The sequence below is a fragment of the Lissotriton helveticus genome, chromosome 5_1 (assembly GCF_964261635.1).
Source record: "Lissotriton helveticus chromosome 5_1, aLisHel1.1, whole genome shotgun sequence".
NCBI lineage: Eukaryota > Metazoa > Chordata > Amphibia > Caudata > Salamandridae > Lissotriton > Lissotriton helveticus.
Genome location: NC_136065.1, coordinates 1,926,145,373 through 1,926,161,642, shown reverse-complemented (window position 1 = coordinate 1,926,161,642; position 16,270 = coordinate 1,926,145,373). Strand labels below are relative to the sequence as shown.

Below are 16,270 nucleotides of genomic sequence, written 5' to 3'. Positions count from 1 at the left end.
TGTCCTCATTGAGACTCCCGTCGTACCATGGATTGGAGATTTTAGTGGAGACTCTTTTTAGTTGCATAGGTGCAGCCTCATTAATTATTGAGGTCATTGCGTTGAGATAGTGGTCAGTCAAAGATTGAACGTCTGTAGTGCCGGTAGGGGGAAGTAGGAGATTGCAGCTGTTAGGGGGTAAAGAGTTTGGGTTGAGTTTTTTCAGGTCTCTTTTCCAGATTTTGGGCTTGGAGGATTGAGCCGGGTTAAATTTGACTTTTTCATTGATGAAGAATGCGACAATATGATGATCTGACCAGTCACAGGGTTGGATAGATTCAAGTTGGATAGAGTCTTCTTTTGAGATGATAAGGTCGAGGATAGAGCCTTTCTCGTGGGTCGGGCTGTTGCATATTTGGGTGAGGTCTAGGGCATTGAGGACATTTTTAAGACTATTTACCACCGCGTCATTGTGATCGTTCCGCGTCATTGTGATCTATATGAATATATATTGTGTTAAATTGAGAAGAACATCGTGATTTATAATCCATGTGTGTTAGGAGGAAGATTTTTTTTTATGATGATCGAAGATCAATGGTCAATGTCACGTATATTCATGTATCATCATCGCGATAGTAAATGAAATTATTTCGACACATTATCCCTATGCTGGGTCGCTCAGTGTCAATTGGAATCATGTATCAGGGGTCAATATCCCTGCATACGTGTGTGGCCACGCTGACACGGGCAGAACTTCTGTTGGCATTCTATACTTGTCACAAATACCCTCATTATATTCATTATACTTGGGGTCACAGTCACATATATTTGTGTCTCATCATCGTGTTGGTAAGTAAAAATCTTATGATATATTATCCCTGTGCTGGGACGCTCAGTGTCGGTTAGAATCATGTGCCAGGGATAAATTACTCTGTATATGTGTGTAGCCATATTTTCACGGGCAGAATTTCTGTTGGCATTCTATTCTTATTCTCTATATAGGTCCACTTTTGACCTGCTTGGCTCCTACCTGCTTCTGAACTAACTTGCCGTTGGCAGTCTCCAGCCCAAGCCAGGTGCTTTCTTTGACAACAGCCATGCCGCTTCTGCCTCCCATGCGCTATCCCTCCCGCTACAGTGGCCTTTGGCCCGATGCCACCGAGTGACTGAACCCGTTCCAGGCCGTGGCCTGAAGGGCACTCTGGGCTGGAACCATATCTACAGAGACATCCAGGGCGAAGGGGGTGCTTAACGGCACATTGAGCTCTACAGACTGCCAGAGGAGCAAGGAGTGAGTCGGTGACCTTCTGAGCTCTGCTGAGGCAAACATTTGTCCAGGCACCAAAATTAACTAAACAAATAGCTAAAAGAAAATGGCCCACAATTGCAAATCAGGCCCGTCTTGAAACTGTAAAGACACTCTCTATGGGAATTTGCAAGGGATGGGAGACTGCATGCATTTTTGTTTGCAGCAGGGGCTGTTTTTGGCAATATCAGGGAAATCAACAATAAAAAAACCAGGCCACCTAGTCATAAAACAGGCCCACAAACGGCTCCATAAACCTGCCCATACACTGATCTGTCAGATTAGCCCACAAGGCACTGCACAATTGACCTATCATTGGCCAGTCCGACCCTGAATCTCTGAAGAGACCCAGAGCAGGAGAAAAGACTCGGAAATGGTCTGTGCTCCGCATGAGACCCCAAGCAAAGGTAATGTTGCAATCGTATTGTGAAGAAACCTGAAAGCGGTAAGAACAGAGTAGTTAGTGGCAGGGAGAAAAGAATGGAGATGTTTCGAGAAAGGAGTGGGGGGTTGCGCACAAAGAACAGAGTGAGGAAAAAAGTTTAAACGAGAAGAGATGCGAAATACATTTACAGGTGAAACAAAAAGAATTGATATCGAAAAGAATAGGGAGTTGCTACACAGAAAATAGAATAGTTTAAAGTGGATGGAGAGGTGAGAGACATAGGAAAATGGCGTACAGGGTGGAGGAAATAGAGAGGACAGGTGGGACAGTACTGTGGAAAATAGTTTCCCAAACGTGAAAAGAGAGAAAACTGTACTTAGGAGAAGGTGAGAGAGATACTAAAGAGCAGGGGAGAAAATGAGGACCAGATATAGGCAGAAAGTGAAAAGAGAGATGGAGAAGAGGCGAAAGAGAAGACCACCTTCTCGTTTAGAGTGCTGTGGTTGTGCTAAAACAGTTGTTTACTCATAATTCTACACATTTTAGTATGAGACATGCCCAGTTAATACCACCTTCATTCATGGAATTACCACACACGGTTTTGGGGAGCAAAAAGGTGATGAAAACCAAAAAGCAAGAAATGTGGTGCAGTGTCTTATTATATTGTACGACATGCTATTTCCTATTTATTTGTGCAAAACACTAAGGCCATCGTAGGTCAGAAATTGGAAACTCTTTCCTGCTGCCTGACAAGTTTCCAGCATCTCATTCACCCCTGGTTTCTGACAGCAGAGCCTCAATTAACTACACCATCGCAAACCTCTACTGGCAACCGGTCCGCCAAAAGACAACTGGTTAAAAAGTTTCAGGAAATCTGACTCATTTTAACTGCTCAACACCGTCCGAGTAAGAATATAGCGGCAATATCACTCATAACCTAAAAGCGTGTTAGGGACATTCCTTTTTTTTATTTTTCAGCAACAGATTTCCGATTTGGCTTCCTCTGTTCCATATCCCAGGTTGCCTATTTAAAGTGGAATACTCTTCTAAAACAGTTTCCATTGATTTAAGGCAGAAAATGAATGATTATGAGTAAAATAAAGGGCCGCAAAAATGCCGCTAAATTTCCAGATTTGTGCCGCTAAATTTGCTAATCCATGCTGCTATATCCTGGGGGGTCTGCCTATTGCATACAACTGGTCAAACTTTCGCCAGTGCGAGGACCAAGTAACATGAGAAATATAGCCCTTTCTATGTCAAGTAGTGAAAGAATTGCTACAGAAAAAGGCAATAGAGAGCGTATCTAGGAAGGAGGTCAACCAGGAAAACCACTCAATATATTTTCTGCTTCCAAGACAAGACTGATTTCTAGGTCCTATACTAGGCCTCAGTTTCTTAAACAAGTTTATAAAGAGACAGAAATTAAAAATGACAATACTGCAAGATGTCATCCCGCAGCGGCAACAGGGCAGCTATAGATCTAAAAGATGCATATGTTCCCAATGAACCAAAAGCCCGATGTTTTTATGCTTCATTGTAGATGGAATGCACTATCAATTGAGTGCTACCATTTGGAATCAAATCTGCACCCATAGTGCGTACAAAGTGCTTAGCAGCAGTTGCTGCACACCTGAGAAGACCAGGGATACACGTATACCCTTATCTAGGCGACTGGCTGATAAACGTAAACTCGCTACACAAATGCAGCAACAGAAAAAGTGATATCAACACTCTTTGAACTGGGGTTTTCCATAAACAGAGAAAAATTGTCACCCGCACCAGAACAAGAGAAGCTTTTCTTGGGAGCGAGCATCACCTCAGCAAAGCAAAAGCATACCCTTGCGGGAAGAGAAAACTGTAGATAAAAAAGAAATTTGTCTGTTCCAAAAGGGTCAGTTTCTGACAGTGAGGACTGTTGGGAATATGCTGGGAAAGATGGTCTCCTGCCTACCTCTTATACCAAGTGCATGGTTACACATGAGACCAATTCAAAAATGGTCCAGAGCCAATGGTCACAAGCTACGGGTGTTGGGACCAACTAATGGTTATCACACAAAGAGTACAGTAGGAGATAGCATGGTAGAACAGAACAAATATGGCAATCTGAAGATCTTTCATATCACCAACTCCAACAGGCACCATTACCACAGATACTTTGCATACGCGATGGGAAGCTCATTTGGTAAGGCTCAAAATCAGAGGGATCTAGGCAACAGAGGCAGTACAACAAATAAACATACTAGAGCTGAAAACTGTGTTCCTAGCCTAAAAAGCAGTTAAGAAGGAGCTGCAAGGAACATCCTTACTAATTCAAACGGATAACACAACAACGATGTTCTACCTCAACAAACATGAAGGGACAAAATCATTTGTCCTTTCTAAGCTAGCACAAAGGATCTGGAGGTGGGTCATTCAGAGACAAATAAGCATAGCGGCAATACATCTACTAGGGAAAAACAATCTAGAAGCGGACAATCTGAGCAAACAAGCGTCCACCTCACACGAGTGGGATCTGAATCAGACTGAAATCGAGAATGTCTTCAGGAGATGGGAAAAGATCTATTTTCTGGTTTTTCCTAACGCCAGAGAATGGCTAAATGCCAACCCTTTGCAACCTTACATCCACACCCACACTCCATGGGGAATGCAGTCGATAGACTGGTCAGTTAGTGTGCTTACCCTTTTTGCTCAATCCCTTTGTTATTGTTAGTAATCAGCAAATGCAGACAGTCAAAAATTACTTTAATACTCCTAGCCCCACATTGGGTTGGGCAGACCTGGTTCTCAGACCTAATAGAGATGGCACACAGCAATGTGCATAGACGGCCCGCGTTACAAAACCTGCTCTCCATGCAGGGAGGGAAGATTCTCCACCCAGAACTGAGCAAACAAAGTTTAGCAGCATGGCTCCTGAAGATATAGTATGGACACTTAAAACGTTTTCAGGAAATAGTGGGATTCCTCAGAGAAGCAAGAAAACTGACAACAAGGAAATGCTACACAGCCAAGAGGGAGAGATACTCAAGGTGATGCCATAGTTCTGGCCTCATACAGGACAAGACAAGCAACACTACAGTTATTTTATACTTCACACTAGAACGCAAGCTAACCTATGCATCTTTAAAGGTTAATTTGGTAGCAATTGCATCCTACACAAGGAGTTACATAGAGGAACGTTCTTCACCACTCAAACGATCCAAAGATTTCTGCAAGGGGGTAAAAGTACAGTCCCACCAAGAACTGCACAAACACCTACATGTAGCTGAAGTGTAGTGGTGACGCAGCTGATAAAAACCCTATGAACCATTCCACAAGGCCTCTTTGAAAGTAGTCACACTTAAAACAGCCTTCTTAATCGCGAAAGCTTATCTCTCAGAAGAGTAAGCGAGTTGCAAGCGCTCACCATCCAGAAACCATACATGCAAATACACAAAGACAAAATAGTCATGAGGATCGACCCACATTTCCTACCAAAGGTCATATCAAGGTTCATATAACCCAGACAATCCAGGTAGAATTTCCAAGAGCCAAAGACTTAGACTGAGAGAGCTCTACATACACTAGACGCAAGACAAGCGTTAATGTACTATATGGAGGAAAACAAAATCAATCGGGAAGGGAAAACAACTCTTTGTATCATTCGCAGACAATAACAAAGTGAACCAGTCACTAAGAAAGCCATTGCAAGGTGGATTTCTCAAACAACCCAGATGTGTCACAAGACAGCTGGCATACAATTAAAAGCTAAACCAAGAGCTCACTCGACACATCAGAAAAGTGCTACAATAGCCGTCCTAGCAAATGTTCAGTTAAAAGATCGACATATGCATGGCAGCCACTTGGTTATCAGTAGACACCTTCACAAAATACTAGTGCATTGACAGGCAAATGAACAGAAAAGCACAAGTAGGACAGAGTATTGAAACATTTATTTACAAGCTCAAACTCATTTCGAACTCAGCCTACACAATGATTAAATACTGCTACAAAATCAATGCACAGCAGCTGAATCAAGAAAAGATTCACCCTTCAAAATGAGATGGTTCCTTACCTGTACGAGTAGTTTTGCAGCTTAAAGAATTTTCTGGAGTCACCCATCTGTCTCCCCCGTAGATGAGGGAGCAGAAGGGGACAAGGAACGCAAAGAATATACTATAAAACGGAAGGCCACGAAACGCTGGAAAGGCCGATGTTGGGTGGGAAGTGGGGGTCTGGAAATGGTGACCAAGAGCAGGGCCGGACTGGCCATAGCGGGCACCGGGCAATCCCCGGTGCACCGCTCGAGTGGGAGCCGGTTTTGGGCCCCTGCCTGGGGGCCGTTTTTGTTACAGGGCCGTTTTTGCAGCAGAGCAAATCGTCCTGTACCAAAATCGGCCGAAAACCGGCCCTGGCAAAGTGCTTGGCGGCACCTCCAACGCCCCCCCCCCCCCCCCCCCCCCCCCGCCCCGAGTGGGGCCGGCCGGGCACTTTGCCTTGGCCGGTTCTGGATCCCAGTCCGGCCCTGACCAAGAGTGGAAGCTTACTGGGAGGGGGCATATGATGTCAAGAGCAGTTGGACTAGGCACCAATTGGCGGGGGCAGTTGACACTCAACAACAGCAAAAAAAAAGATGCAAGAGAAAAAGGACCAAAACACAAGAGGAGAGTTCCGGACCCAACCACTGGATGACGGAGTAATGTACAGCATGTGAATCCAGAAAATTGCTCAAGCTGTAACGCTACTCCTACAGGTAATAACCATTTCATCCACAACCCTTCTAGAGATGCCCATCGCTTAGCACAAGAGACTCCCCATCAGGCCAGACCTTCGCAAACAGAACCAAAGCAGAGTCTGACATCTGGAATCCAGCCAGCACAACCTATTGATTTGGCTCCTGAGGTCCTCAAAATTAAATCTCAACTTGCCTCTGGAATGCATGCATAGACATACTAAAATAAACAAACCTGTTGGCTTAATGCACTCACTTGCTGTGCGACAAACTGAAAAAGTGGTTTGTTCACTACGTCACCACAACCCGCATCAATTTTCTTTCACCTAGTGCTACAAGATATCTTATGTTAATGCTGTCATTTGCAAAAATCAGGATTAGCTTACACCTCCATAAAGCGACCCCCTATTGCTGTATATATGCAGAACAGGCAACACACTTCAAGATCCCGGTTATTAAACCCTTCTTGAAGGGTCTTAAACATGTAATTCCATCCACAGTACCACTTACACTAGCCTGGAACCAGACTCATGAGACCTCCCTTCGAACCATTGCATTCTTGCCCTTTGCAGTTTCTTTATTGGAAGGTTGCCTTTTTAGTAGCCATAATGAAGTTTAGTTAGACAGATTAGAACCAACCCTAAGTTCTTGCCTAAGGTGGTCTCCAACTTCCACCTTAATCAGGCAATTGAGTTCCTGGTCATCTTCCCCCAGTCTGACTTGGTAGCAGAGCAATTCACACACCTGACGTCAAGCTTGCTCTCAATGTATTACAAAGACAGGACCAAGCCTTTTTGCAAAACACAACAGCTTTTTTTTGCCTTTCCACAGCCTCATAAAGGTCATCCCATTGCTAAGGCAGGGATAGCCAGGTAAGTTAAATGTATTCAGACCTGTTATCTTAAAGTCAAAAGAATGCTAGCCCTCCACACATGCCTCACTCCACCCCTAAATAGGGTGCCTTTCTTGGAAACATACCCATAGCTAACATCTGCAAAACTGCTACCTGGTTCCCTCCACACACCTTCGCAAAGTATTACTGTGTAGATATCCAGGATAGGCAATAGACTGGAGCAGATCAAACTGTCTTAAGGATTTTGTTTTAGACCTCTGCATCGTTCACTGGCTAGCCCCGTGTAGGGCTTTACATTCGATACAGAGCATGTGTATCTACAGTACCACATGCTATGAACACATTATGTTACCCTGTGAGCATCTGTTACTTGTGTATAGTGCCATAGATTCACATGCGTCCGTCCATCTCCCCGAAGCCAATGTTTGCTAAAGATATCTGCAACCTACATAAATTAATACGTTATACCACACTCATGTCAACTATCTTATCCTGCTCACTACTGTATAGCCATTCTCACCTGCTGTACAGGAAACAATCCAACAATAGAGTTGGTGTCCATGCTTGTTCACTACCGGAGAAGCAGTCACTGAGGCCTCGTGATTGGAAAGACTTCTTTGAATCAAAACAAGTTGCAATAGTCTGAATTTAGCACTAGATGGCAAGAGTATGCAGAGCATGTCAATCTACAAGACTAAATGCGACAAACCGATGGGTACAGGGTAAGTGACATAATTCTTCCAAGTCTTCACCCTCACACATACTCTCTTGAGAATTATACAACATAGTTCCTATATACACTCATTTTAGATATTCTGGTGTCATTGTGTTCATATCAGTTCATTAACACCTGTCCTTCACATATTAGCTGCACATAATATAAGGAGAAATTTAATACCATTAGGACTTTTTTTTTTTTTAACGAAATAGATATATATTCCAAAAAAAAGATCCTAATGTAAATGCTGTCCTCAAATGTTTGCCCTCGTATGGGACTACATTAATTGCGATGTGTGCCTGTTAAGGACAGGTGTTAATGAATGGAGGTGAAGACAGTAATCATAAGAAGAAATGGTATTGTAGAACTGTCCTGCACTCTTGAAAATATATATTTTTGTAGTGCATGTATAACAGCTAACTTGATAAAGTCTCTTCTTATTGTTTGTATGCTCTGAATGTCAAGATCTCTCTGAATATAAATGTTATATGTTGGCTAAAGAAATTTTGAGTGGTTGGTGATCATGTCCACAGATGTGCTAAAAAAAGACACAAATGATCTTTAATGTAATTAAGAGTTAACATTTGAATGAAATCTGGATGTTGATTGCGTCGGTGGCATTCTCAAGGCATGTTCCTGTCCGGGATGTAACTAAATGGGAAAACGTGCACCTTTTTCTGCAAGAAGGACGTTACTAGTGCGTCTCCAGAAAACAATGCACTTTTTGGCTAAGAGAACTTACTAATAGCCTTGAAACTCGTTTTCTGATCCTGCCTCTAGTTGGCAGTGCCAAAGAAGCCTGTAGCGAAAGAGTAAGTGTCGTCTATATGAGCTGTCCGAGAGGAGGGCTAGAACTAACATTTCAGTCCTTAACTTGGATCCGCATCTCTTCTCTCTGCCACTATATAGGATGAACTGAGTTTGAATGGTATTGGGTAGGTATTTGCATCTGCTGATCGACAACTAAAAGTCATGATGACACCCATTTGCTATCAAGTGTGATGGTCATTGGCATGTCATGGTCTTTGGCTGTTGCCTGTTCTGCACAGGACACAAATGAAGGTTTAACAGTTATATCAACCACAGAAGAGCACTTTAGAACCTTTGGTTTGTTTGTGCAAATACCGAAAATATGATTCCTAAAAGTAATACATTGCTCAGGTTTCGTGCCATTGGACAAGTAGATTTAGTTTTGCAATTTGACAGGCCAATCGTTAGTGGTCTTTTCGCAACTCAAGTGTTAGCTGTTTCTATATGCGAGTTTTCTGCAATGTTAAAGCTGTTTTTATAAAGCATCCTTGATTCAATTGAGGGCGACATTTTGCTGTTAAAAGTTACACTGACTGGGGTTTTGAATTTTCTTGTGGCATTTAGTTGGTTGATTTGGTCTAGGGTGTCCTAGTGCCATTTCCCAGGCGTTTGGCTGGGCCATGTGGCAGGCTCATGATTTTTTTGTACACCTTGTAGTTAGTTGTATTCTTCTGGAGTAGGTAGATAGGGAGGTTGTGCTACTGAAGGGATCGGTATGTCCCATAAGGATTTCGTGTTGTATCATGTTGAGTGGGTTATTGGATTGGTGTAATCCACATAGCGACTCTCTGGTGGAACTCTTTATGCTATGTATTGCATTCTTGCCCCCCCCCCTCCTGAAACAAAATCAAAGAAAACAAACAAAACCTACTAACTGTAGTGTTGTTTTAAGCCTTTTTAAATGTTGTGCAATTGTCACCCTAGGCTAAAATCCTCCATGAGGAGTGGTTGCTTTTGAATAGCTCCTGGTCCCCATAGATTTGACAGCAGTTAACCCTGTTAGCGTGCCTTCTTTTGGTGTCCCTATGAATGGCATCGCTGAAGTGCTTTGCCCCTAGCAAGCTTTGGAGAGAGCAGCGATTGCTGTGGACCCTTTTGCAGGTGAACCCTAGTCCCATGCATATAATTCCTTTTGGAAGCACTGGCTGAAAAATAGACGATGGATCTGCATACATAGGTATTGTGATATATATTTGAACTATAAGAGGTGCTTGGGTGACAGTTGGATAAGTGTGAGCTGTCGCGTTTGCAAGCAGTGGTTGTTGCTTCCATTAGATAATGTACTTTCTCTCTTTCTAGACGATTTTGAATCAAAGTACACCTTTCACCCCATTGATGATTTCCCAGCCCCTGAAGAGTTTAAACCGTTCCAGAAAGTTTACCCCAGCAGAACTAACAGAGGTAAGAACCAGGTGTTGAAACTTGTTTAATAAGGACAAACCCCAAGAATATGACTCGTTATTAATTTCTTGCTGAATAAATCTAGATAGGGACTTGCGGTTTCTGCACCTGCATTGGAGAGGTTACCTGCACACATTTATTTGTATACCTTACCTTTTATGGACATTATTGTGTTGTGCACAGTAAGAGAGATATAGTCATAGAAATTATTGTATATTGTTGTAATGTCCGCCTCCATTAAAATTCCAATTGACAATGGCAAGTGTCTTCTCACTATTCTTTCTTTCCTTACTTTTTTGACCCTTGAATGGAGAGCTTCCTTAACAAGGGACTGAGGTGCTTTAAAAAAAAAAAACATTCCGTCTCCAGTATTTTTCAACTTATTAGCTTCGTCAAAAGGAATGCTTAGTGGTTGTGTTTTGTGTATGTGGTGCGTAGTAGACTGAAATGATAGACTCTTCTCACAACAGGCACATTAAGTGTTTGTTATAGCTAGAGTTGCTAGACGTGCACTAGTTCATGTTAAGCTGCAGTGTTCCCCCTAATGCAAAGTGTTACACCGCCTATAGATCTGTGTGCCCCGGCTATAAAAAATATCAGAATATGGTTTTAATGTGACACACTGACTACTGTGAAAACGTAAAACTTAAGCTCACTTTGGCTCATAAGCAGTAGTGATAGATGAGTGCATGCTGGCACCCATGCCTATATCAGGACATCTTTTTTATTACTTAGCTATTACTTACGGTCTGACTTCAAAGCCCCATAACACTGATGTATTCCAAAGCACAATGTAGTGTTGGAGCTAGACATTGGTATAATGATGCCATATGTTTCATTTTTGGACAACGACACCTGTTTTTTTCATTCCGTTTGTGTAGAAGACCATTATTCTTTAAGTTCCCAGTGCAGGATCCTTGCAAGTGTCTAAAAGCACTCGAATTTTTTTTTTTTTAAAAGAATAACACTGAAGGTCATGTAATTTGTCTGTCACAGACAACTCTGTTCTCCTTCTCTGAAACTCAGTGGAAATCCTAAGCACTGAATAATCCTGCCCAGAGTTGGAATTGCGGAGCCTTTTTTCCAAGACTCAAAAATCGTCATATTTAATCTTCCCTTTTATTCAGGAAGGCTGTATTTTCTTATTATAAATTGATTTGCCAGCCTATAAAAACTGGCAACGTTGGTCAATGCTATTTATTTACTTTACAAATAAAAAGTTATTTAAATATAAAAACATCACCAGAAAGCTGCATGAGAAGGAAAAAACATCTTTCACAAACCTTTTTAAAGGAAATTAAATGAAAGAAAACTAGGACAGATGTAGACCTAGGCTGCAGCTATGCTAAAAAATTAAAATGGCAAAAAATTCTACTAAGTCCCTTTTTAACATTGTTAAAGAATTTTCTAACCCCCCGCCTTGGCTTGCTCTGTTGTCCCGAGTCAATCGCTCTGTGATGGTTTGTCAGATTTTTTCTACGAGAAGATCGCTAACATCACGGCAACAATCAATCTGAACCGTACAGCAGTGACTGCAGATAATGGTATTACTTATGATGAAGTGCTTACCTCATTTAAACCCTTGACTAAAGAATATGCTCTGTCTCTGCTCCTAAAATGTAAATCGGGCTCCCCGCTTGACCCGGCCCGGCTCAGATTCTGAGTGATATGGCCCCGTTACTGATTAATCCTTTGCTAGAAATATGGAATTCCTCTCTGCGATCTGGCCTCTTCCCCTCTTTGTGTAAACATGCGATGTTGTTTCCGATCTTAAAAAAAAGCAGATTCTGATCCACTATGATTCAGTAACTACCGGCCTATCTCACTCCTCCCCAAGCCAGCAAAAGTATTGGAGAAAGTGGTACAGGAGCAACTGTCTGAATACCTAGAATCTAACCAGCTGCTACATGACTCCCAGTCAGGCTTTAGGCCAGACTTCAGTACAGAGTCAGCCCTACTGGAAGTGTCTGAGTCAATTCGCGAGTGTGTGGATAGGGGAGAGGAGGCCATGTTGGTCCTCCTCGACCTATCCGCAGCATTCGATACAATCTTGCACGATATCCTGCTGGACTCCGTGAGGTGGACATAGGAAGGACCCCGATGGCTTGGGTGAAATCCTTCTTGAAGGACAGAACTCAACAGGTCTTCCTCAGGCCGTATGTTTCCACGGAGAAACCATTGACATGGGGGGGTCCCACGGGGCTCTGCTATCAGCCCTCTTTTATTTAACGTATATTTGACTCCGCTAGCAAAAGTGGTCGAATCCTGGGGCGTCAGAGTGGTCTTTTATGCTGATGATACTCAGCTCGTGTTTTCTTTTAAAGACCACTCTGATAGCTCCATGGTTAATTTTCGCCACTGCTTGTTGAACATCGCCTCCTGGATGTCCTTCAACAGTCTCAAATTGAATACAGATAAGACGGAGGTCTTATTTTTTAATCAGAAATTTGCAATTCCAGCCAATGCTTGGTGGCCGTCTGAACTTAACCCCACTCCGGTACCAGTCCAAGCTGCACGTAATTTGGGTTTCCAATTTGATACAGCTTTATCCTGCAAAACCCAAATTAATAAAGTTTCGGCATCTTGCTTTGGAAAGCTTCGAATGATTAAAAAAATCGTCCCCTTCCTCCCATCTGACTCACGTAGGACGGTGGTCCATGCCCTAATTACGTCCCACTTGGACTACGCAAATAGTCTGTATGTAGGTGCCCCGGCGTATCTCATTAACCGCCTTCAGACAGTGCAGAATTCCGCGGCCAGGCTGATTTGTAATATTCCTTATCGCCACTCCATTACACCTTACTTGGCTAAACTGCACTGGCTACCAGTGAGGTACCGCATACAGTTCACAGCCCTGGTTCTTGCCTTTAGGGCCCTTAATGGACGAGGCCCTGCATACTTGAGGCATAGACTTAAAATTACACAATCGGCATGTAACCTCAGATCAAATCATCTTCGCCTGATGCATACCCCACGTTTTCGTCTTGCACGCACTGGGGGCCGGGCTTTTGCCGTGGCCACTTCCAAACTTTGGAATCAACTACCGATCGAACTTAGATTCTCTACATCTGAGCCTCTGTTTCGGAGGAAACTTAAGACCTGGTTCTTCTCCATGATCTGGCTCTCACCAAAATCCCTCTGGTTGCCGGTCGTCTGCAGCGCCAGTACACCCCCGTCGGGGGTAGCCGTGCGCTTTACAAGCTTCTAAAATAAAATAAATAAATATGCCAGGCTGAAAACTGATGCTATGGCTTTGAGGCTCCAAGCCCTCCAGTATTCCATCATCTAATGTAAGCAGCAGGTATCTTAGTTTTCTTTTTTTGCGATGGAGGAAGAGAATACTAATTTAGTGAAGATATTAACTTTGTTTAGCCCCTCCATTGGGGAGGAGGGTGGTTTGCTAATGCTTTCAATAGAGTCCCCTGAAGGGAAACTAGGATAGCAGGAAAGAATCCACTACTTCAGGAGATATCCATTGATAATGGTTTGGTGTTGACTAGAGTAGCAAGCCCACCCTTTGTTATAAACTGGCCTTTGGCTTTAAAAGAGCACTTGCTTTTCCTTCGATGTCAAAATGACAGGTTCATGCTGGGACATTCATTAGTATTCAGTGTTTTTATTAAGAATGTTTAAGCCTTCTTAATTGCATACAGATATGTATTCTGAAATAGGGTGTTGGTGAATAGTTAACACAGTAATTCATTTAATTGACAGATGTGTGACAGTGCCAAAAGTTACTACATGACTAACGTTCTTTCATTAGCTTCAAAGGAAGAAGAGAAGCTGTGCTTTGGTAAGTGATTTTAGAACTTAGACAGTGATGTAGTCATGATGCCCAGTGCTGTTTTTCATCTCCTCTAAGAACGAAGCATGGAATCACTTACCAAAGCACAGCGTCTCTTCTTCCTAGTTCTACTTTTATCTCCAAGCATTGGATATAGTTTGTCCTCCGTATGTAATTCATTTCCCTCTCCACCTGTTGGTCATCATCTTCACCATTCTGATTTCCCTCTTATTTGAGGCACTAGCCCATCACCATCCTGAAATAAAACTATGGGCAGGGTCTGTGATATACACCAGCATGCTTAAAAAAAAATCAATGTCTGACTTCCAATGTCTGTTGCTAACAGAACAAACAAAGGCAATGCCAATAGGTCTTGCTTGCAAATGATAGTGCCTCTTCAGTTAATGATTGGTTTAGGCATTCACTAAGTCATCATACATGTGCTTTGAAACTCCTTGCACCCATGAATCCATTCATCTATTCATTCACCCATTCTTGTATTTATCCACTTACACAAACACAATTAAAAACAGACTCAACAATAAATGGTAGATAAATTAAAAGTAGACAAAAGATAATATTCTGGTGTCTAAACATGGCAGACATATGCTTGCAATAAGAAATAAAATTCCTCTCCAACCGCCTTACTCCCGAGAGCTTGGTGGTCCAAGCCTTTACCTCACACGTTGCTTTCAGTTCCGCACCCCCAAACAGGTAATCCAAGTGGCTGGATAAATGGGGCAAGAAGATTTTTTCTTCCGCCAGTCTTGCATTGTTGTGGGCTTAACACCACTGACTCGCTGGGCAGAGCAGTGTCCTCAACTGTGGCTGTTCGACGCCATACCTGGCTGAAAACATTTGGCTTTACTGGGGATGTCTGGGCTACACCTTCATGGGCATGCCCTTTGATGGCACCCATCTCTTCAGAAAACAGGCAGACATGGCCCTGGTGCACTTTAACGACTCGCGGGCTACGACCAAGTCCTTATGCATCTCGGTGACCACCCGTTCCCAGTCTGCTTTTTGTCCCTTTCGTGGCCATGGAAGGGGCTTTCAGCCACTCCAGCTATATTCCAACTACGCAAGTCCAGCAACCTCTGTGCAGTCGTGGGCGTGGTTCCTATCCACCCTGTGAGTGAGGCGGCCAAAGGTCTCGTAAGTCCACTCCTCCCCCTGCACCATCTAAACCTTCCTAGTCCGGCCCTTCAAGATCATGGGCAGCCGGTTGGTGGCAGGATAAGCCATCACCTTCACCACTGGCAAAACATCACATCGGACAAGGAGGTTCTACAGATCGTCCGAATGGGCTACTCCTTCCCCTTGGAGACTACTTCTCCCTCCATGCCTCTGACTTACGACTGGACTACCTGAACTTGCTTAAGGAGGGAGTCCTTACTCTTACCCAAGGGAGCCATAGAGCGGGTTCAGGCGCCAGAAGTAGGCTGTGGTTGCTATTCCCACTACTGTCTGGTCCCGAAAAAGGACAAGGGCCTTGGTCCTATTCTAGATCTGCAAGCCCTCAAATACTTCCTCAAAAAGGAAAAGTTCAAAATGCTCACTCTGGCTCAGGTCTTGTCTGCCCTAGACCCCAGAGACTGGATGGTAGCGTTGGACTTGCAGGACGCCTATTTTCACATTCCCATCCTGCCTGCCCATCGGTGCTACCTGCGGTTCATGTTAGGCTACAAGCATGGTTCACAGTGCTTTCCTTTCACCTTACCACCACCCCTTGGGTGTTCACCAAGGTGATGACTGTTGTCGCATGTGATGTGATTTTGCAGCCAGGCGTCATTCTACCAAGATTGTGTACTCCTGCCAGTGGCACAAATTTGTAAACTTTTGCACAGAAAGGTCTAATTATCCTCTTTCTACTTCCTTCTGTAAGTCCTTCTCTTTATTTTGACTCTTACCCAACAGGGCTCTGCTCTGGACACTCTTAAAGTATACCTTTCGACCTTATCTACCTTCTTGAGGCTGCCAGATTATTCCTCTTTATTTCAATACACTATTTTTAAATGATTTCTTAACGGGGCTTTTACATATATTTCCACCTGCCCCATTCATCATGCCTCAGTGAGACCTTCATTTGGTTCTCACCTTCCTGATGTGCGCTTCCGTTTGTACGTCTGCACAACTTCCCCCTCCGGCTGCATACCATCAAAACAGCCTTTTTAGTGGCAATACCATCTGCCAGGAGGGTTACCGAAATGCAGGCTCTGGCATCCAAGGCTCCTTACCTGGCCATCTTCCCTGTTAAGTTGGTGTTTCTCAATCAGGCCTCTTTCTTACCGAAAGTGGTAAAACACCATTCCACGTGGGGCAATCA

The 16,270-nt window shown here is 43.4% G+C and overlaps 1 protein-coding gene across 3 annotated transcripts in view; it reads left to right on the top strand.

Annotated features, from left to right (window-relative positions):
* WIPF2 (WAS/WASL interacting protein family member 2) overlaps positions 1 to 16,270 on the top strand; it is a 337,163-nt gene that overhangs the window by 291,481 nt on the left and 29,412 nt on the right. For all 3 annotated transcript variants that reach the window (XM_078645527.1, XM_078645528.1, XM_078645529.1), the window contains exon 7: positions 10,059 to 10,160. In XM_078645527.1, the coding sequence (XP_078501653.1) occupies positions 10,059 to 10,160 (102 nt within the window). The remainder of the gene's footprint in view (positions 1 to 10,058; positions 10,161 to 16,270) is intronic.